We start from the raw sequence: 20,547 nt of genomic DNA, 5'->3' as shown, positions 1-20,547 counted from the left end.
CCGGAACAGAACGGACCCGCTTCCGGCCACCCCGCAACCCGGCGGCCCCCGCGGCGGTGGGCAGGTCCCGGGTTCGAGTCCCGGCCCCGGCTACAGTCTGGAACGGAAACCCAGGAGGTTTAAGGGGGAGGCCGGGGCAGGGACGGCACCGGGAGCACCGGGACTGGCCCAGGGGTGAAGGCGCAAAGGATGCGGGAATAATATTGAGGCTTCCCTGTTGGCTGCAGGATGAAACAGGAGAGTGGATGGCGGGAGCTTCACTGCTGTACATCAACGCTGTTAGTGTGAGCACCGAGCCCTCTGCAGCTTGCTTGGAAAAAGCAGGACTGACTTTTGTGTTCTTTCCTCCTTTGGCAATAAATATCTCAGAGGGAGGACTGACCAAGGCAAACTCTGCTGGCACCGTTTTCCCTTTGTCTATAAGCTGGCACTATTGCCCTCTATTGAGTAGAGCCACAAAATGCCCATTGCTGCTCACAGTAGCAAGAGGGCATCCATACCTCACCACACCCATATCCATCCCCCCCATCACATCCACACAGCTTCCATGTAACAAAACATCACCCAGGCCATGGATTTGTGCCACCATGTCTCTATTTTGTGAAAAACTGCAAATCAGTTGTAAATAAAACCCCCTCCCCTCCCTTAACCCGACTGTTCATTAGACTGCCCAAACAAAATGGCCATTACATTTCATATACATATTACACATTTCATATTACATTTTCCCCTAGAGCTGCAAGGTCTGTAAACCCAAGAAATAGATGCAGTGCTTCAGTAATTCCCTGCAATTCAAGTGAGAACTGAAATCGCTGCACACTCTGGAAATACCAACCCAAAAGGGCTCAGCTCACACATACAGAAGCAGCCAGTTTTGCCTGTGCCCACTCACCTCTGCTTTTTCCTTCTTCTTTTCAAACCAATAGAAAACAGCACTGCAAAGAGGCACAACAAAGGGATGTGCATCCGTCTCCAGCACACACCTGCAGACATTCAGGATCACCCTGCCTAGGAACAGGCCACTACTGGCCTTTGTGTGGTCCCAAGATAGCAAACATGATAAGAAGGCAGGAAGATGATTGATGAGGTAACAGACAGTAGCACCTCCCTTCGAGAAACAGTAAAAGAGGCATTTTTTCCCTATATGTAGACATTTACAACTTGCTTCATTTATTTACTGCAGTAAAAGCTGCTGAGGACACAAGCACAATCATAAAGTATACCAGGAGTGCTCTTAGGGTTTTATTTCTTTATCTATAAGCCTATTAAAAACTGCAATCTGATACCAGCTCCCCTCCTGGGATACATTTATCCCATACCCTGTACACAGAGCACACTCCTCTTTTAGAGCTCACCTGTTAAAAGGATGATTGTTCTAAGCCACAGACTCTTGTGAGGTCTGTCTCTCACAAAGCACTTTTCCTCTAAGGTTTTGACCTAGGCAAAGCTCCACCGTTCCCATCCGTTCATTACAAACCCAAAACCAGTCCTAAAACCCCCAGACCTGCTGGTGCCAGACCCACAGCTCAGCTCTTGGCCACTTGGAGCTTCCTGCGGAAGTAGTCAGGCGCTGCCTCATAGAGCCAGTCCGCGTCCACCACGCACAGGTCCCGCATGTAGCACTTGTTGGTGTGGAGCAGCCCGTTGTACACCACGCAGGCTGGCTTGCAGTGGAAGAGCACAGAGGAGGGGTGGATGGCCACTGCCTGGTGGGAGTCCACGGTGCGGTAGGAGCCGTCCGGCTGCAGCTCCGCGGCGTTCATGAAGAGGCTGTGGGCCAGGCAGCGGCGGATGTTCCCGGTGTCCGAGCGGGAGGACTCGATCGGCATCGAGAGCTGTGCAACAGAGACAGACACACAAGTGTCTACACAGAGCCTCGTGGGGAAACACAGCCCTTTAGTGGGCTTCTGAGACCACGAATACTGTGTCAGAGATCCTGCCAGCATGGGGAATAGCAGCAGCTCGGTCAGGTGTGGAGGTTTAGTGACAGAGCAGCCAGGACGGTTGGATCACTGGGATGTGTCTTTCCCAGATGCTGGAGGACCCCCATGAGCTGGCGGTGCTGGAGGAGATCCAGCAAGAACTGATCTTGCAAGGTAAAGTCACTACATGTTTTCTGACTCCTATCTGAGCTTTACTGTTCCCCTCTAGTAATCCAAACCAGCTGAGGCTGCACTCCTTGGTTTTTGGGCCCACCTGCTATAGGCCTCTGTAGCCTCACTAATTCATTGAAACCCTTTTTTACAGTTTAAGTGACATTTTCAGGTCTCTGAGAAGCTAGTAAGAGAGGAGAGCACGGAAACAGGTTAATAGGAAGCAAAAGATGAGCTGCAAAATAGATCAAGACTGTCCTTCCAGGAGTGGGTTTTAGACCAAGGAGCATTGGCAGCAGGACAGAGGTGCCAAATGGTGGCTCCAAAGTCACATGCAGACTGTGAGCACTTCAGCAGCAGCTCCCACACTGTGCCTGATGCTCTGTGACTGGCAGGAATGGTGTGATGTGAAAGCTGCTGCTAAATTGAAGGCCTGACTCTGAGAAGAAGCCAGTCAGCATGGGCTGCAGAGCCTGACATCACCCAGCAGTGCACAGAGCACAGTCACATCCACACTCCAGCAGCACAACTCCTTAGGGAAAAACTTCCTCCATCCATGAAACTTTCCCAGAGCTTCCCTTCCCTCTTTACCTCTCCTCAACCCACTGAGCCTCCCCCAGCTCTGAGATTTGGGGATGCAGCTGCACAGTCAGGAATTTTACCCGACTATGCATGGAGGACTGAAAACAAACCCACATTTTCCTACTCCTGGGACTCGATGCACAGCAAAATCAGTTTGGGGACAAACAGAGCAATACAGTGTGGCAACAAGTTACCTTCACACAGATGTCTCTGAGCTGAGCTCTGACGTCTGACACAAGCATCATGTTCCTGCTGTTGATGAAGTTCTCTCTGCACCATCCCTGCAGCAGAGACACCGGGAGTTAGAAGGGGCCATTTCCTCACCCTGAAAGCATGAATCCTCCAAACACACGACCTCTCTCTCAGAGGAAAAGTGCTAACCTATTTCCTGGCCACACTTCTACCTCTGTCTACTCCCCTCTGTCTACACAGTGCTAAAAACCAGCGCACTGTTGTTCTCTTCCCACTCAGAATTGCTCTGCAAGCCACTGAGTGCTGTGAAACAGCTCCTGCTATCCCACAGGTGGGGAAAAGTGATCACCTGAGAATGACAGATGCTGCAAGGAATGGGGCACATGAGTCTACAGATCGACAAATCAAACTGAGAAGTCTATAGGGTAGGACAAACCAAAATCTGCTTGACAACACACTCAGTGTTTTTGCAATGAATCCTGCCAAGAGCACGTCTAGGTATTCATCAGCAAGTCTCAACACTCTCCCACTCCTTCCCATTTCCAGCTGGAACCAGGGGAGGAAGAGACATGGCTCTGCTTTAGAACTGGCCTCAAAAAGCTTTGATAACCAGCTTTTCTACAGCTTCTGGAGAAACCTTAGGCACTTGAACAGCTTTCTCTAGTTACCCACTTGTAAAGGATGCACACTGCATCAGCCATGAAGGATGCAGATGCCACTCTGCTGTATGCCAAAAAAGCTCCTCACCACCATGAACCCAGCCAGCACTGGCATCCTCAGAGCATCCTACCTTGTTGCCATTGACATTCCTGAAGGCCCTGTAAATGCTGAGCAGGGTAAGATGATCCCCCTCACTGGAGATGAATTTTCTCCTGACAGACTGCACTTCATCCCGCCGAGCAGGGGGATTGTAGAGGACGCTGTCCACAGATAACAGTGACACGATGGTCAGGATCTCCTCTGTACAGTGGAACTTGGGGGACAGGAGGATGGTCTGCAAATCACAGAGCAAAACTCATTTCTGGTCAACCAGATCCACTTCAGACAGGCAGACCCTTCCGCTCACTGGCAGCCCAGGAACTTTATCAAGTATTGTTCAGGACAATCTCATAAACATTTGGGCCTAGAGGCAACTGTAAATCCTCCTACGGGCCCATCAAGCACCTTTAACTGCAACTGTTGTTCTCTTTCCTGGGACTGGCTATTTTATATACTGCACAAACACAGCGACTAAAATCACCTACAGCATCAGACGCTGCATGAAACTGCTGAACAGTGGTGCTAGCAGCAATCCCAGAGATCACAAGGAAGTAAACCCTGTGTCTGCTTCCAAGGGGCCAGAGAAAGGAATTATCTTTAAAAAACCCTCCCTGAATTAAATGTCAAATGACAAGTAAAGCAGCACAGTTGCTGTAAATAAAGCTGTGCTTCATTCACATATGGCAAATATACCGGTACAGCTGCAGTCGCTCCGGATTCCAGACCTTGCTTAAGAAGTTTGAAAGAGAAATGCCAATGGAATTGGGAAGAGTACATGAGATTTCTACAATTTTTACCTTAGAAAACTTTGGTTCCAGTGGAAAAGCTGCCATCTTCCTTCCCAGGGGGGTCAGGACAAGCTGATTGTCCTTTCGTTCCACAGCTCCCATCAGGACCAGCTGCTCAATCGCTGCTTGAATAGCCTCTGTCAAAAGAAGGACGTTCAGGCTGTGAGGCCTCCTAGCAGGGAAGTGAAGGACCAGTTGGTACCATCACTACTTGTTTTGCCTCCCCCTGGTCACAGGGACAAGGAGTTCCTATTTAGACAAATTAGTGCCCTTGTGGTTTATCCCCCTCCATCCAGAACAATCACCTTTTCCAATTTAAGTGGCAAAACTAAAGCCACCATCTCCAGCTTTGAGCAGAGGCTGAGTGAGATTCCCTGTGGCTTTCTTTGGCAGTCATAGCACACCTTTGTGGGTTTTATGACTCAAAGCTGCTCCCTACTGTTTGGAAGCTGGACTCTCCTGCTCTCTGCCATAATCATGGCTGCTCTGATGAGACTGAGTACCATCAATGAGCAGTAAATGAATCTGAGCCTTCGGGACCACCAGGATGCAGCTTCTCCTTCAGAGCTCTGACCTTTCACACTCCATCTTCTGCAGCTGGACTGCAGACACTCTTTGAAAGCAATTCCTCAGTGACTCATTCATCATTTTCTTCCACGGCTGCCATTGTACCCACTTACTTACCAGGAGATGGTTTGGACATGAAGTCAAAGGTGAGTACATTGGGAATTCTCAGGGCCAGGAGCTGAAGCATCACACTGGACAGGTTACACCTGCATAGGCACAAAAAAACCCCTGAGACTGCTCTTCCTTTATTACTATATTCTTCTTTTTCAGTTGCCTGTAAGCCGAGGTAGAGCCCTCAGACCTGTGCTGCAACTTGACAGAGACTAGTCTGGTGCTGGCTGGTGAAGCCTTACTTCCTAAACCAGGAAGGGTAAGAGGCAAGTCCAAGATCTGGAGGGAAAGTCAAGAGAGCTTTTGCCCATGTGTGTTTGGAGACTCAGACCCAACTGTCCCTGAGCAAATGCTTCCTAATTTTTCTGTTCAGTCTCTAAAGTTATTTTTTTCTTAAAAGCCATTCCATTAGACCCTAGATCCAGTTTTGCTGTTCAGTTCTTTAACAGTACATAAAGGAAGTGTGGTAAGAAGTGGGATGGTATCAGGGTTTCGTCCTCACCTCTGTATCTCGGGTACTGTCATCTGGTTCAACTTCTCAAAGTCATTCTCTGTATAGAGCCGGTAACAGATCCCACTGTCCTCTCGCCCTGCTCTCCCTGTGCGTTGCCAGGCCTGGGCCTTTGACACCCACTGGACTGCCAACACTTCCAGACCAGTTTCTGTGTATGGAAAAGCATCACTTCAGTCAATGTCTGTGTAAAGAACAGCTTTGAAACCAGGTCGGGTTAACAACAGAACATCCCAGGGTCTGCCATGCAAATACTGCTCGGATTTCACTTGGTGCAGCACAGTGAAGCAAAGCTAATTATCACACACTGTGTCCATGAAGAGGAGATTCGTATCTGACAGATTTTTACACCCACATGACTGGCACTCAAAAAACCAACCAAAACCCACCCTTAAACCCTGAGATATTAATTTAGACAGTGCAGAGGGCGTTTTAAATCGGCTCTCAGTGGGGCTCATTGCCTCAAATAACTGCTACAAAACTGAAAACAATCTCTGCACTGTTCCATAGGTTCTCTCACCGGGTCTGTACTTCTTTGCTTTGACCATGCCTGTGTCCACAACGTATTTTATTCCTGGAATGGTGATGGAGGTTTCTGCGATGTTGGTGGACAGGATCACTTTGCGACAGTCCTGGAAGGAAGAGCAAACTAAAGCCAGTCACAAGCCACCTTAGATGAGCTGCAACGAAGAAATGCTGCTACTTTGGCCAGCATGGGTCAAGCATACTTATCACTGCAGCGTGTTAAGACCACATACTATGCCAGCTCTTGTAAATTAAGATAACCTGTAGTTCCCATCAGTTCCAAAACCATGTGCTTACACTTGTGGTAAAATACACCATCCAGGACAGATGTTATCAGTATGTCTTTAAACCATTTTGGTTTCATTTCTGATACAAGAGCTGGATTCTTGCTGAACAGGTACAAAAGGGGCAGAGGTGGCACAATTTCTTTTTCTTAGAGCCCTGCAATATGCCTGGGTTTTTAGCTTTCTGTGGAGACAGTGTTCTCATGGGAAAATGGATAACTGGTACATAAACTCTGAATAATCCTGAAAGATACAGCAAGGCCGTGAGAGGCCCAAGGAAGCTTAAGCAAGCAAGATAAGAAGAAGCTAGAATTCACTGAGGTAATGAGAACTGTGGACTGTTGGCAAGCTTTTGAGGTCAAGTTCCCACACCTGTGCTTAACCAATTATATGCTAGTTGCAAAGGGTCTTCAAGACATGTATCCAATCATAATATGCCAAATCACTGTGAGTGCAAGTAGAAATACTATTTAAGGTGTTAAGGCTTTGTAATAAACGGCTTTTGTCTGATCATATTGATCTCTGACTGAGTCCATATATTTTCTGCGGCAGCTTTCTTACTGTTTTGTCCAATAACCACTGTAGCTTTTTTGTAATATGGACATAAACTTCTCACGAAATAGGGCAAATTTCAATGCCTCTGCCCTTTTCACCCCCTAATTCCTCCTTCTTTTTATGATCCCAGATGACTTATCATATGCACCAGTTAATGCCATTCCAGCTGCACTGTCTTATATCATACTGGAACCATTCAGACTAATACCAGTGGACAGTGGAGACTGACTTAGGATCAGTACAGACTGCTTTAACCCTTTAAATCCCACATTTCTTCCAAACACTCCTGCAAACTCTTCCTGCTTACCCATCACATCTCCTCACCTTAGGGGCAGCCCGAAAGATGCGATGTTGTTGAGAGTAGGGCAGAGAAGCATAAAGAGGTATCACCATCATCTGTGGGCAGCCGTCAGGGAGATGCTTGGCAATGTCTCGGCAGGTTTTGGTCATTGCTTCGATTTCTTCCTGACCAGTCAGAAACACCAGGATGTCCTGAGAAGCGGGTGCTTCCTGGAGCCAGAGAAAGAAGCAAATTGAGAAGTGAAGATGATTTGGATAGGGAGGGAGAACTGAAATTGTAATGAGATCTTGTCATGAGATGTTGTCCTGAGAGCCAGTCAGCAAAGCAGGTAAGGAAGACGGAAAAGGCACACACGTGGTGCAAGGTGTGCAACAGCCTGAAGCTCCCAATGGATTCAACAGAGCGAGGAGTAAACCGCATTTTGCAGGGTTCAGTCTTAACAGGATGGAGGAAGTGCTTAAAGTCACATCTCTGTTTCATGAAATAACTGTCCAGGATGTGCAAAGGAGAGAGCCAGCAAGCACCCTGGCAGCTTTGCACACAAACATTTAGTCACAAAATGCCTACAAACTGTTATCTGAACAGATTTCTACTTGCTTTGCAGTTATGCTTTGACAGTAAACGAGAATCATCTTCATGCTACTGTTAGTTTATACCTGGATTTCCCCCCGCAACCCAGTGCTCTTTACAGTTCACCAGTTCCAATCTCTCTTTTCACTTTTGGAATAACACTGGCATTTGTTAACCCCCCCCCTTAAGCCAATCCAAATTCACTAACTCAGCATGATCCCCAACTACATGCTTTTCCCAGAGGATACATCTCAGGAACATCTCCAATTTGGCAGCAGCAAGCTCACACCATCTTTTCTGCCCCAGCAGCTTGTGAGCCTCCCCAGTCAACAATCCATGGCCCCAAAGAGGCACAAACCTGATGAGACAGCCCTACCTGGTGGATTTGGAAGACTGTCACCAGTGCTGCTTGCAGGTAATCACTCTGAGGCTGTCTGGTGTAAAAGACCTGAATGGGATGCTGCCTGCCTTCTAAATAGAGAACAGGAGCTCCATTGAAGTACTCGGAGAACAGGTCAACATCCATCGTTGCTGACATGACAATCACCTTCAACAGGAGCATAAGATGGGTTAGCACTGCAATTTTGATCCAGTCAGGATTAGCCAAAGATCAGCTCCCAGAGACTGAGATATATGCTCAGAACAGCAAAAAGCATGCAGAGTTTGTGAGGGAAGAGTGATCTTTCCTTACTGAAGCCATCAGCTTTGGTATCACACAAGGGTAACAGGTTGGTATGATAAAATAAGCAAAAATGTGTTAAAATTCTTTCTGACACTTAAGAAAGAGAGCTGATACCCACAAAGCTATGCTGCAGAGCAGTCTATTGAACAAGCCTGTGCTAGGACTCCACCAGTCCCTTTTACGCCTTCCCCAACAAAACCAACAAGCTTTCACACACTTCATCACGTACTCACACAAATTCATTACACATCCACCCAACACACATGTGCAATCTCCTTCCCCATTGTGAGCAAGTCATACAGCTGTCATATAGGGGCTCTTAGGAAAAAGGGCACCATGGAGGTGACCAGACAGGCTGTTCAGATGTGTCATATCAGGCCCACACATCATATGCTGGCCACCCTTAAATACTGAGACTTAAAAGGACCTCTTGAAACACAAAGAGTCAAGGCTGACATTTCAAATGCTTTGGCAAATCCCAGGATTTGCCAAATCAAGCCCCAGGCCCTGCCACATACTTTTAGTGGCAGCTTGCCCAGCTGCCTTCGTTTCTTTTGTGCAGCTTTCACCACTCCAAAGAGCACATCGGTGTGGATCGTCCTCTCGTGTGCTTCATCCAGGATGACAACGCTGTACTGCCGCATCAGGGGGTCTCCAATCGCTTCCCGAAGCAGCATTCCATCTGTTAAAAACTTGATTCTGGTTTCATCAGATGTCAGGTCGTCGAAGCGGACACTGTAGCCAACCTACAGGAGCGAATGTTACAGACAGCATAGAGTTACTTGTGTTTCTCATTGGCATTGTATCACAAAGGAAGACTCCAAAGCACTCTGGTAGGACAGAGCCAACTGGAACTGCAAAGAGGCTCTGGAAAGTGTAATGGTGTGTTTGCAGTCTGAGAGCAGTTAATCTTGCAAGTCTCATAATCACCCAAAGGATGCTCCCAACACTGTATCCCAGTTGGCTTTTTCCCAACTAGAAGCTCATTGCAATTGCCCCGAGTTTCCTTTCCTTCCTCCCCTGCTAGAAACTAGGCCATGATCTCCAAAGATTTTAGATGGGGAAAGTCTTTCTCCTCCACTTTCCTCCCACAGATTCACAGGTCTGTATGGATTCAGCACTCTGCTCTCCTTGACAGTGACTTTCAGTACAGGGAGCACTGGAAAAGAGTGCAAAACTTCTTGTTTCATTCATTAACAAGTATTTTTTTCAACTTGAGGAACACAAGAGAATAACCAAGAAGTAAAATACCACAAATACAGAGTCAAGCACATTCACCCATGCCACAGCAGCATGTAAACACAGCCTTTTTTTCCCCATTCAGGCATATTATTAAATGAAGATAACCACCGTGGCTGTTACTGTCTTTACCATTAAGCCCTGACACGGCCCCACTGTCACTGCAGCACTAAGCTAACTCCCTAAAGACGCTGTGAAACAACCTACCAGGCCTCCCAGCTCTGTCTTCTTCTCATCTGAGACTCTGGTAGCTAAGGCTATCGCTGCTACTCGCCGAGGCTGGGTCACAGCGATGGTGCCTTGGCGGCCAATTCCTGCTTCGTAGAGATACTGAGGGATCTGGGTGGTCTTCCCCGAGCCCGTTTCTCCTGAGGAACACCAAGGGAGTAGTTTTTCTATCAAATCCTCTTCATAAACCTCAAGGCACAAACTGTCATAACCAGCCCACCCTCGGTAACAAAGCTGTTACCGCTTTACTACACTTCACTACGCTCCTGTGCGGCCTCCCACCGGCTGCTGCGCTCCCCGGGGCCGCCGGCTGAGGGGAGCCGCGCTCGCCGAGCCCCGGCCGGGCTTATGGCGCTGGGGTCACCCGCTGCCTCCCTCCCCAGCCCCGCCGGCTCCGGCACTCACCGATGACGACGGCGCTGTCGAGGCCGCGGATGTGGCCCAGCAGCCGGCCCCGCACGGGGAAGATGGGCAGGCTGCGGCGCTGCTGCTCGACGGGCGGCGGCCCGCGGGGCTGCCCGGCAGGGCGCGCCGGGACCATCGCTTTCGGCCGCTTGGCCGGCGGCCCCTCACCGGGCAGCCGCATCGCTCCAGCCGGCCCCGGCACAGCGCAAGTTCCGCTGCGACCGCGCACGGGTTTGGCGTCAGCGGGCGGGCACGGCGCGGCCTGCTGGGAGATGCAGTGCGGGACCCGCGGAGCCACGGCAGCGGCTGCCGCGGTGAAACCGCGTCCACAGAGCCCAAAGCCCAGAGCAGAGGTGCAGATGAGCTGCAGGTAGCGTCTTAGAGAGGCGGGGTTGACACCTACAGCATCCCCGCTTACGAGCTGTTGGCACGAAGCTGTACCCGGCCCTTGCCGGGCTGCCCCTGGAATGCTGTGCTCAGTTCTGGTCCCCACTCTACAAAAAAGAGGAGGACGGGCTGGAGAGTCCAGAGAAGAGCCACAGAGATGATCCAAGGACTGGGCCAGCCATGCGAGGAATGGCTGAGAGAACTGGGTTTGTTCAGCCTACTAAAAAGAAGGCTCGGGGGAGACCTCATCACCATGTTCCAGTATTGAAAGTGGGTCTACAGAAAAGATGGAGACTCCCTTTTTACAAGGAGTCCCATGAAAAGATGAAGGGTGATGGGTGTAAGTTACTCCTGGGGAGATTCCAAATGGACACAAGAGGGAAATTTTCCACAGAGCAATCGGCCACTGGAATAACCTTCCCAGGAAAGTGCTGGATTCCCCAAGGTTGGCTACTGTCAAGATTCAGCTGGACAGGGTGCTGGGACATCTAGTCTAGGTCATGCTTTGAAAGAAAGGTTGGACCAGATGATCCCTGAGGGCTCTCCAACCTGGTATTCTATAATGCTATGAAGTAACCTCCAACATCCCAAGCAGCTGAGGATACACCCTCCAAAGAGGAGTCTGGTATTTAAAAAAGACTTCTTTGTGGGACAGGCTGCCCAAGAGTGGTTTCAAGGGCAATTAAAGCCCAGGTGAGGCAGTAATCTGCCAGCAATAGTCCATTTTGTCCTGTGATACAAGTAAGAACACTTAAAAGTTCCTCCCAGATGCAGCTGTGTGGATGCTATGGCATTACTCTGTAAAGAGAAGAGTACTATCTTACTCTACCAGAGTGAAAGGCAGCGTGTAAGGGAAAGCAGCTTTGGCAGAGCGAGGACAAGTGATCTTACCAGCACATGATTTGAGCAGCCACCCTCAGGCAAGAGCACAACACTACTCCACAGTCAGGTTCTAGATTTACAGAAGGTTTTATCCCAGCAGCAGGGGTGTCTCTTCTCTCCATCCCCACTTCCTTACATCTCACCAGCTCTTAAACACTGAAGTAAAAAAAGGTTTTGATCCAACTCGTAAAGCAACACTGCCCAAAGCGGTTTTAGTACTCCTGGAGAGTAAGATTTAGTCTATTTTAGAAAAAAAATAGAAATCTCCCTTAAGTTTTTATAACCCTTAACAGATAAAATGCAGATACAAACGGATTCACTGTTTTGTTTTTCAGAATCTAATACACTGCTTGCAGACAAAACATTGCCTCTTGAGATCCCAACACTTTCATCTCCTGAATTACAAACAAGTTAAAAACCTGTAGCTGATTTTTGACAGCAGCAACATCTGAGACTGAACAAGATGACCACCTGGGTATCAAGGCTGAGCCCATCCTCCCACATATAGGAGGAAGATGCAATTTCAACAATCTCTCTTTTTATCTATTACAATATAAAGAGCTACAGCAGTAGAGTCCATAGCATCTTAGGAGTGACTGAACGGGTCAAGCTGAACCATGCTCCTAATTCCTTATGTAGCTCCTCATCTAGGTATTTATAATCAATATCACTTCAAGCTAAATCCTGTTCAGTGTCACTGACCTGTGCTGGACACTCAATCATCCCATAACAAACTTCAGACCACAAATTAAACACCTTGAGCAGACAATCCTGCTTCCTAGCAGTTCCAAGACACGCTTGTGGAAAAACCTTCCATTAATGCTGTTTCTTCAGGGACCTGCTTTTCCCTACTTCTGCTTTTAGCCAACTGCATCAAGACTACAGGATTTTACAAAGGATTAACCAAAAGGATCCACACAACATTTTATTCACCTCATCATCTGAGATATTTGAGCAGTTCTGACTCCAGACAAGTTTTCTTCCCTAGAGCTCCAAGCCATTTCATAACCATTTGGAGTGTGCATGCGTAGGGGGGTGGATTTTGTAGAACTACTTATTTAAACCAGTTAGACTCAAATCTGAACGCACACTCTTGGGGGGCAAAGCCATCAAAATGCAGTCTCAGCCTGGCACGCGTATCCACATAGAGTCACATTCCAGAAACCCAGCTGGCAAAGTGAAACGCCTGCATTATGCTGCATGTTGTATTTCTTACCATTCAAACATGACCGGAGACAATAGCACCTCAGACTAAAAAACCTTGTGCCACTGAAATAGAAACTTACACTTTCAACCATCTTCTAGTTTTATCCAAGAATAAAAAATGAGTTTAAACCCCAAAAAGTTGGGTTTGTCTCCTGTAAAGTTTTCCATATAGATTCCTGTATCAAATAACTTGGAAAAAAACCAAACCACTTTAGAAATCACTTCAAACAAGTACTCATGGCCTTGTTAACTGAAGCTGACAGGAAATGGTTTCCAGTTTTAGGTTTTTGGCTCCACTGGATTAGTATTTTCATTACCAGCACAATAAATTCCCTGACTGGGAAAGACAGGAAGTGGTAGTCTGGAAGTGTCTTGGATCAGACTGCATAAAGTGCTTGTATTCAAAACCATAGAGCTGTCAAAAAGTGTCCTTTCTGCGATGGGGAATGAAAAGTCCCCAGTATGGATCTTTGCTCAGGTCGGTCTCTCCCAGTTCTCTCTGCGTTTTGGCACAGACACTTATTAGCCTCCAAGGCGCTGACCTTCTCCCCATGCAAATCCTCCTGGTCGTTCTTCTGGCAAAAGATTGTAATTAGGATCATCTTCTGGTGTATCAAATATTGCTTTGCTGGAGAACAGAACAGAGATTTCCCCCCTTTAGAATGTGTGTTTCACAATAAGACCAAGACCAAATTCTGCACTTGTAACATCATCCCCCCTCAGAAACAGGTTGCTGAAGCATGCATCATTTGTACCCAAGTCACACTTGCTCTCCAATTAGACGCCCCGGGAAGAAGGGCTGGAATTATGTGCCTAAATCAACCAAGACTGACAAGGTTCAGCTAAAAACTAATTTTCAGTGAAGAAATTTTTCCTTCTATCCGTGATTACAGCCCTCTCCACAAGAGGGAACTGAGCAGGAGTAGCACTCAGTACCATGAACACTGAAGTTTTCTGCCAAACTGTGAAATGAGGATGACTGACAGGACAAAAAAAATTAGATCTATTATATTTAACACCTCAGTCACTGTTCATACACAGCAGGACTCAGACACGCATCTTTGGTGCCACCAACAGGCAAAGACTAACAAGTGTTACCGAAGAAATCAAAGGTTACCCTTCAGCCCTTGTCCTGAAGAACATAGTTCCCATTTCCACATCTGTAAGATCCTCCCCTCCCTTGTTTGACAACACGAGTTAAATGAAAAAGCCACTACAGGCACAGCACAGTTCTGCCTCAAGCTGCCTGATTTACCAGAAGCTGCTGTGACTGAATTATAAACAGTTTTCCACACAAGCACTTTTTCTACATCATTCACACGTCTTTAGCTTTACAACCAGTACTTACAGGACAGACGGCGTTCTCAGAAGCTTCCCACCACCAGGCTGATTGGGAAAGACATCCTCTAAGAAAAAATATATATGCCCAACAGCAATGCCTAGCATGCAAAGAGAAGTCAAATGGTGATTTTTCAACACTTCTCTTTTACAACTTCCAAATGATTCACTAGAATTTTTAGGAAAAAAAACAACCAAAGCCCACGTTGATTCTTTCACAGAAAATATAAGAGAGAGGATAAAGCACGCTGACATCACATGAAATGCTTAATTCACACTACAAAACATAAGGAAAACTGTTTGTCATTATTAATCATACTGATGTTATAGCTTTATTATATATACTATTGATTTATTATATATATATACTATTGATTTATTATATATATATATATATATATACTATTTATTATATATACTATTGATAAAAATAGTAATATAAGCTATTTTACTTCAATAGTCTGCTGCCCAAAATCAGCTTACATAACTGGGCTAATTCCAAGTAATAAAAAGTTAAACCATGAGAAGCTTTTTCCATCCTTGTTAAAGCCCAACATATGCTGTGATGTTTAGAAATCAGAAAAGCCTGGTATATAGAACTGGTACTAAATAAAAGGCATTTAGCCCTTGGGTTTTTCCACATGTTGTTTCATGTAGAACACTGGCAGGAACAGATCCTTGTGATTCTTGCAATTGCTTACCCAGAAGATCCACAATGATGGAGTTCCCCAGCAGCAGTGAAAAGCCCATCAATACCCAGGGTAGAAATGGGGCTTGAAAGATGAGAAGACCAAAAAAGTTCATACGGACATAGGGATTCCTGCGGCTCCACACGTACACGAGCATTATTGTGAACGCCTGGCCCAAGAAAACCAAGTTTACAAACAGGCCAAAAAGCTGCAATGGGTAGTTAAAGAAAACCGTTCACCAGGTCATTGTTGGGAGGTCAAGCATGAGAAGTATTTCACAGCACAACTCATAATCCTGTGTTTTCCATACAACTGCTAACTCTGCTTTCCATATTCAAGTAAATCAAACCTACTGGAGATCAAATTCAACACCTACAGCAGGATTCAGTATACTTGCAGCAGGAATAATCTCTTTAATATAATTTAGCATGAAATCACTGAACCACCAGCACTGCTCTGAGATAAACTGAGCATCCTTTCATCCATAAGCTCATTTCCATGATCCTGTCAAGCAGTAAAGAGCCTGAAAGACCAGCTCTGTATTAACAGCACCAGCTGCCCAGCATTCAAAAGTACTTCAACAAATACTGTTATTCCTTGTCCTAGAAAGCATATTATCATCTAAGATTAAAGACGAAAGTAACATGGTTTCAGTTCTCATTCATGTATCTTTAGCTTTAACAAAGCAGCTTGGAATAAAAGGATACAGTCATTAAAAGTCCTCCAAAAAGGAACATAAACACAAAATCTGCCGTCCGACCTCGAAAAGAGCCTTCTTCAAGCATTCGGCAGTAACGGTATCTGAAGCCACAGCTCAGGAAAATCTGATTGCAAATGGGTTTGGAGAAAGACCCAAGTGGAAAAGGATTCAATTCTACCTGAGCTTAGATGTTTTTATCAATTTACTCCATCGACTGGCTCTTTCTGGATACCTCAGCAGAGAGGGTGACCCAGGAGAGGGAAAAAAGGCGACTTGGGATTTTCTCCTGTTATGTCAGGACCAACCTGAAAGATCAGGTTTGTACAGCAAAGTCTTAGCACCACACATACAAATGGCAAAATTCTTGACAACTTATGCAGGAGATCCTGTTGCTGCCCATTCCTGACATCAGTGAAGTCATCATTGCTGAAATCCCAGGAGCTTCATGGTGGAGCAGAACAGGACCTTTGCCTACATGCACACATAGCCACGTGCCTGTGCTCTGGAGTTGTGCTTTCTAAGGAATGCAAGAAAACTTCATGAAGGATACAAAAAGATCATGTTAAATAAAAAATTAAAGCCAACTGGTCCAAAGAATAAGTAGTTGGTGATTAACCTCCATACCTGGAAATAAGACAAATAGAAGGACTTTAAACACGACAGCTTATTTTTATCGCCTAAATAGAAAAGCAGGTAACAATGTAACTGAACTCTCCTTTACAGTCCATGAATCTAAGACTTATGCTAAGAAACAGTGATCTGCACTCTAGCTTCGTTAGCCAGACTGAAAACCCCCAGTCATTTGCCACACTCAATTCTGAGAGGCCAGGCACTCTCAAACTCAACAGCGTCCTTTGAAAACCCCACATACTTCAGAAAACACTTACTTGAAAGTGCTTAAATATTAGCTCAGGGTTGAAGTACAGCTGAAAGGGTGTGATTAGTTCTAATTGCTGGAAAAGAAGAGAACACACGATGGAACCAACACACCAGGTTATGCGCACTCAAGTAAGTAACCCCTTTCTTCTGTGCCAGAAGAGGCCAACAAGTCCCCTGCCAGCAGAACCGAGCCTCGATAACCCCCTCTCCCGTCGGTGTTATTTACTGGTGCTTTGCACCCTCCCAGCCCTCCGCACGGGCTGCCTGCAGCGAGTTCCCCCTTCAGAGCGCCCTGAAGGCCCGAGCCCTGGGTGGAGGTGCCTGAGGGAACCCCTGCTCCCCGGTGAGCCTCACCCCCACTCCCGCGCACCCTCCGCGCCCCGCCGGCTCTGAGGATGGCCCCGGGGGTGCGGACTCACCACGGCGGCGGTGGTAAGGACGCAGGCCGTGGTGTAGGCGCGCGTCACGGGCGGCACCTGCAGGTACTCCTGCCGGAAGGTCTGGTACGCCATCTTAGCTCTCCCCACCCCTCTTCCGCCGCGCCTCTGCGTCTGCACGCACAAGCTCAGCCAACCCCCGCCAGAGCCAATCGGCTCCGGCACCGCCCTTGCGCTCTTATTGGTCAACCCCTCGCTTTCCCCGCCCCCGCGAGCTGGAGCCCCTGATTGGTTGCGGCGGGGCGGTCCTCCTGAGGAAGCTTGAACAAGGCGGGAAGCCGTGAGAGGAGCGGGCGGCGGCGGCGGGACCCGGTTTCCCTCGGCTCCGGGTTCAGCTCTTCCCGCGTGTGCCGGGGCCGGAGCTAGGCTCCTCTCGGCCTTCCCTCCGCCGCCATGTCGGTCAATCCCATGACCTACGAAGCGCAGTTCTTCGGCTTCACGCCGCAGACGTGCATGCTGCGGGTCTACACCGCGTTCCAGGATTACCTGTTCGACATGATGCTGCTGGTGGAGACCGTCATCCTGAAGAAGCTGGAGGGGCTTTCCGAGGGCAAGATCAGCCCCCTCCACATCCGGAAGGGCACCGAGAAGTTCCTCCTCTTCCTGAAGGAGAACTTCGATGAGCTCTTCGGTAAAATGGAAGAAATGCTTCTGCAGCTGGTGCTGAACATCCCCAAGAACGTGCTCCTTCCCGAGGACAAGGTCCACGAGCAGTATCCCTACAGCAAAGAGCAGTTCCAGGCGCTTCAGGATGAGATCCATCAGCTGCAGGAGCAGTACAGGGCGGAGGTGACCGCGGGGCAGGCGCTGCGGGCGGAGCTGGAGGAGCAGGAGGTTGTTGAGGCGGAGCTGGAGAAGATATTGCAGTGTTCCGTTGGGCTTGAGAATATCTGCAGGGAGCACTGGAACTGCAGCTTCAGGGAGAGCTTTACTTTCTTGACACCCAGCCTTAAGAAACTGCAAGGTACGCTGAAAGGTATCGAAGAGAAAAGCAAGAAACTAAAGAAGTACGATACTGAATCACGAGATGCTGAAAAAGCAGCTCGCTTAAAATGACAGGCGCTCATCTTTGCAGGAGCATCTCCCATAGTCCTGACCCCTCTAACCCTGCCAGGATCTAGACTGTTGAGCTATGCCTGTTTGTATCTATTTAGCACCAACCCAGGGAAGCAGGGGAAGAAAAAAGCCCTGGACAACCTGGCTCTGGAGACACCTTCCACCACCACAGTTGTGAGCATTAACTGTGAACACAACACAGCGTTCATTTAATTTTAGGATTAGTGAAGAAGAAAAGAATGAGTAAGACCTGCAGGAATGTGTGATTTTCCAGCTCCGGGAGCCAGTGCTTTAGTCAGTGAAGATGTGCCTTGCTAAGGCTATCGCTGCCTTTTAAAGGCCAAGAACTAGGAATTGTGTTGCTTTATATGTCTTGGTTTGGTTGGTTTAACTTTTGTTGTCCAGTGGCCTTTTTCTACTAAAAAAGTTAATTTCATTCATGTTTAATCATTCTCCTGTAGAAGCATTGTGAAGGTGGACTGTAAGGCTTGTGGTCACTGAAGCTGCTTAAGCTTGTTCCAGCTGCACTTGAAGTACATCACAGTCTGTGAGCATCTTCCCACTAGCCTCACCAGGTTTTGAGCCTCCTGAACTATCATGAGCTATCCATACTGGTTTCTCCTTTACTAGATTAGATGTTTGAAACTTGTGAATAGTTTAGAAGCTACTGCAATAAAAAACACATATTAAAAGCATGAATACACTTTGCTGTTCTTTTTTTTTTCCTGACTTCTGAAGACTTTACACAGAATCAGCTTGGTAAGAACAGTATCTTTAAGTATATATTGCCTTCATGTGTGGTTGGGATCTGTGGGATTTGGTGGTCCTGAAATGCTCCCAGAGGAAATTGATTTCCGATGCTGAGCTCTGGATCTCTTTAGTGAATGTTTGTTGAGGTGGAGGCTTGGTTTCAGGGGTGGCAAAAATTGGGAATAGAACCAACAAAGGTCTCCACAAGAGAGCTACAAGGAAGAACTTGACAATGGGGATGAAATGACCTATCCCTGCCTGTCCTCCAGGGCGTGGCTCAGTGGAATTGCTTCCAAACCTCATCAGGTCACTGATAGCAGTCCTCAAAATGTTTGGTGTCTTCTATCAGAACTAAAGAGGAGAATTAGAGGTGTGAAAGGCAGTTGATTCCAGCTAAACAAATGCCATTTAGCTGAAATAAATGAGAGAGCAGCTCTGTGAAGAAAGCAGGACCAGGACCTTTGCCAGGAGCCCTCTAGAAACATGGCTTCTCAAACTCAACTGCTATTAAAAGCCTGTAACCCAACTTCTCCTCTTCATTTTCGGTCCTAAACCCACTTTTAAGAGTCTAAGTCTTTAACTGTAGGGGGGTGGCTACATGTAGAAGGGTGTTGCTGAATATATTCCCTCCCAAAGAGTAATGACACATCTCACATCCCTGGTGTTTCTGTAGCAGGATATTGAGGAACAATTGCTTGGTGGGAGGGAATGACACTAGTTTTTTAAGTGCCTGCCCGTGAAATTCAGATAAGCATTAAAAGTACAGATCAAAAAGTACTTGTACGCATGTATTAAAGTAACATTTTCAGTTAAATGGTGAATGGACAGACACAGAAGTTTCACCAGTGAGGTGGTGACGCTTACCTTGCCTGATGCCAACGTGATGGCATGAAACTGGGAACACAGCACAAAATCAGCCCCAGTGAAGGAAACATCCCCATCACTGATCCCGACGCGCAGATGCTGGCCAGAGGATGCGGGCAGCAGAGGGCACCAGGAGACCAGCCCAGCGCTTCCTTCGCAGAAACAGATGGATTATCCCCCCCCCCCACCCCGCTGTAACTTTCCTGTGCACCAGGAATTATCCAGTGTCTCCTCAGAAAAGGATATCAGATATAAGGACGGCCTCCGAGCTTAGGCAGAAGTTCTTCCCTGTGAAGGTGGTGAGGCGCTGGCACAGGGTGTCCAGGGAAGCTGTGGCTGCCCCATAGTCCAGCAAGCACTCCAGCGGCAGAGCTGAGGTCTGAGGGGAACAAAGTCTCTATTTCTTCCCAGGATAACACACATTCCTAGTCTGGGACATGCAGGAGCGCTGAGGATGTCCCAGCAGCTGGTTACACCATCAGGACGGGGAAAGGCTTCGAGTCCCTCTGTGGCCATTGGGACTACGATGTGGTCAGCAGTGGGAAAGGAACCAGCACCATGTCCCAGGGGTGGTGGTGCCCCCAAAAAGCCCTGCAAACGCCGGGGGCTTCAGTTCCCAATGCAAAGGGGAAACGAGAGTTGCAATGAAGATTGGCTTTGGCATCATTCACAGCCAATGGGAGCCCTGGGGGCCGGGCGGTGCAGCCCCCTCAATGTATTCACGGAATGAGGATGCAATTAGCAGCTGTTAATAAACCCACACCCGGCCAAGTGCCAGCCTGGGGCCGGGGCCTCCTCATTAAAAGCTTTAACTACAGACAGGAAACGCTGGTGGCAGCCACAGGCTTTAATTGCTTCACCTCTAGCTGTCGGTGAGTCAGCTCCCTCCCTCAGGTGTTTGGCCTGCTGGCCCCATCCCTTTCCCCATCCTCACCCTCCAGCAGGCCTCAAGGGGCAGGGAGGGGAT

The 20,547-nt window shown here is 47.7% G+C and overlaps 3 protein-coding genes across 4 annotated transcripts; 1 reads left to right on the top strand and 2 right to left on the bottom strand.

The window, feature by feature from the left end:
• Positions 1–1,342: 1,342 nt before the first annotated feature.
• Positions 1,343–10,585, bottom strand: DHX33 (DEAH-box helicase 33). The gene is made up of 12 exons (XM_057410742.1): positions 10,393–10,585; positions 9,967–10,127; positions 9,039–9,266; positions 8,215–8,385; positions 7,292–7,477; positions 6,124–6,235; positions 5,595–5,754; positions 5,099–5,187; positions 4,424–4,551; positions 3,658–3,861; positions 2,870–2,956; positions 1,343–1,835 (listed from the first exon to the last, which is right to left on the bottom strand). The coding sequence occupies exons 1-12, from the start codon at positions 10,571–10,573 to the stop codon at positions 1,527–1,529; spliced, it is 2,016 nt and encodes a 671-aa protein (XP_057266725.1). The 5' UTR covers positions 10,574–10,585; the 3' UTR covers positions 1,343–1,526.
• Positions 10,586–11,730: 1,145 nt separating this feature from the next.
• DERL2 (derlin 2) lies at positions 11,731–17,010 on the bottom strand. Of its 2 annotated transcripts, XM_057410757.1 has the most exons (8): positions 16,893–17,007; positions 16,482–16,547; positions 16,145–16,218; positions 15,602–15,695; positions 14,907–15,102; positions 14,216–14,306; positions 13,410–13,495; positions 11,731–11,882 (listed from the first exon to the last, which is right to left on the bottom strand). In XM_057410757.1, the coding sequence occupies exons 1-8, from the start codon at positions 16,983–16,985 to the stop codon at positions 11,794–11,796; spliced, it is 789 nt and encodes a 262-aa protein (XP_057266740.1). In that variant the 5' UTR covers positions 16,986–17,007; the 3' UTR covers positions 11,731–11,793. The 2 variants fall into 2 exon arrangements, with proteins under 2 accessions (XP_057266740.1, XP_057266739.1); XM_057410756.1 differs by lacking the exon at positions 11,731–11,882 and having other exon boundaries at positions 12,576–13,495; positions 16,893–17,010.
• Positions 17,011–17,285: 275 nt separating this feature from the next.
• MIS12 (MIS12 kinetochore complex component) lies at positions 17,286–17,981 on the top strand. Its single transcript, XM_057410758.1, has one exon. It carries the CDS (start codon positions 17,304–17,306, stop codon positions 17,964–17,966), a length of 663 nt encoding a protein of 220 aa, XP_057266741.1. The 5' UTR covers positions 17,286–17,303; the 3' UTR covers positions 17,967–17,981.
• Positions 17,982–20,547: the final 2,566 nt, after the last annotated feature.

The sequence above is a fragment of the Pezoporus wallicus genome, unplaced genomic scaffold (genome assembly GCF_028554395.1).
Source record: "Pezoporus wallicus isolate ANWC-B61680 ecotype Strahan unplaced genomic scaffold, APGP_CSIRO_Pwel_v1 contig_8705, whole genome shotgun sequence".
Taxonomy (NCBI): domain Eukaryota; kingdom Metazoa; phylum Chordata; class Aves; order Psittaciformes; family Psittacidae; genus Pezoporus; species Pezoporus wallicus.
Note: the sequence above shows the minus strand (reverse complement) of the source record. Positions and strands in the feature narration are given on the sequence as shown.

Excerpts from the sequence above, each read along its gene's own strand:
- DERL2 (XM_057410757.1), bottom strand. The coding sequence starts at position 16,985 with ATGGCGTACCAGACCTTCCGGCAGGAGTACCTGCAGGTGCCGCCCGTG. Across the intron at positions 16,219-16,481 it reads TAATATTTAAGCACTTTCAA|GTATGGAGGTTAATCACCAA; the intron begins GTAAGTGTTTTC and ends TCTTATTTCCAG. Across the intron at positions 14,307-14,906 it reads CATCATTGTGGATCTTCTGG|GCATTGCTGTTGGGCATATA; the intron begins GTAAGCAATTGC and ends TTTGCATGCTAG.
- MIS12 (XM_057410758.1), top strand. The coding sequence starts at position 17,304 with ATGTCGGTCAATCCCATGACCTACGAAGCGCAGTTCTTCGGCTTCACG.
- DHX33 (XM_057410742.1), bottom strand. The coding sequence starts at position 10,573 with ATGCGGCTGCCCGGTGAGGGGCCGCCGGCCAAGCGGCCGAAAGCGATG. Across the intron at positions 9,267-9,966 it reads AGACAGAGCTGGGAGGCCTG|GTTGGCTACAGTGTCCGCTT; the intron begins GTAGGTTGTTTC and ends TCGCTCCTGTAG. Across the intron at positions 4,552-5,098 it reads CATGTCCAAACCATCTCCTG|AGGCTATTCAAGCAGCGATT; the intron begins GTAAGTAAGTGG and ends TTCTTTTGACAG.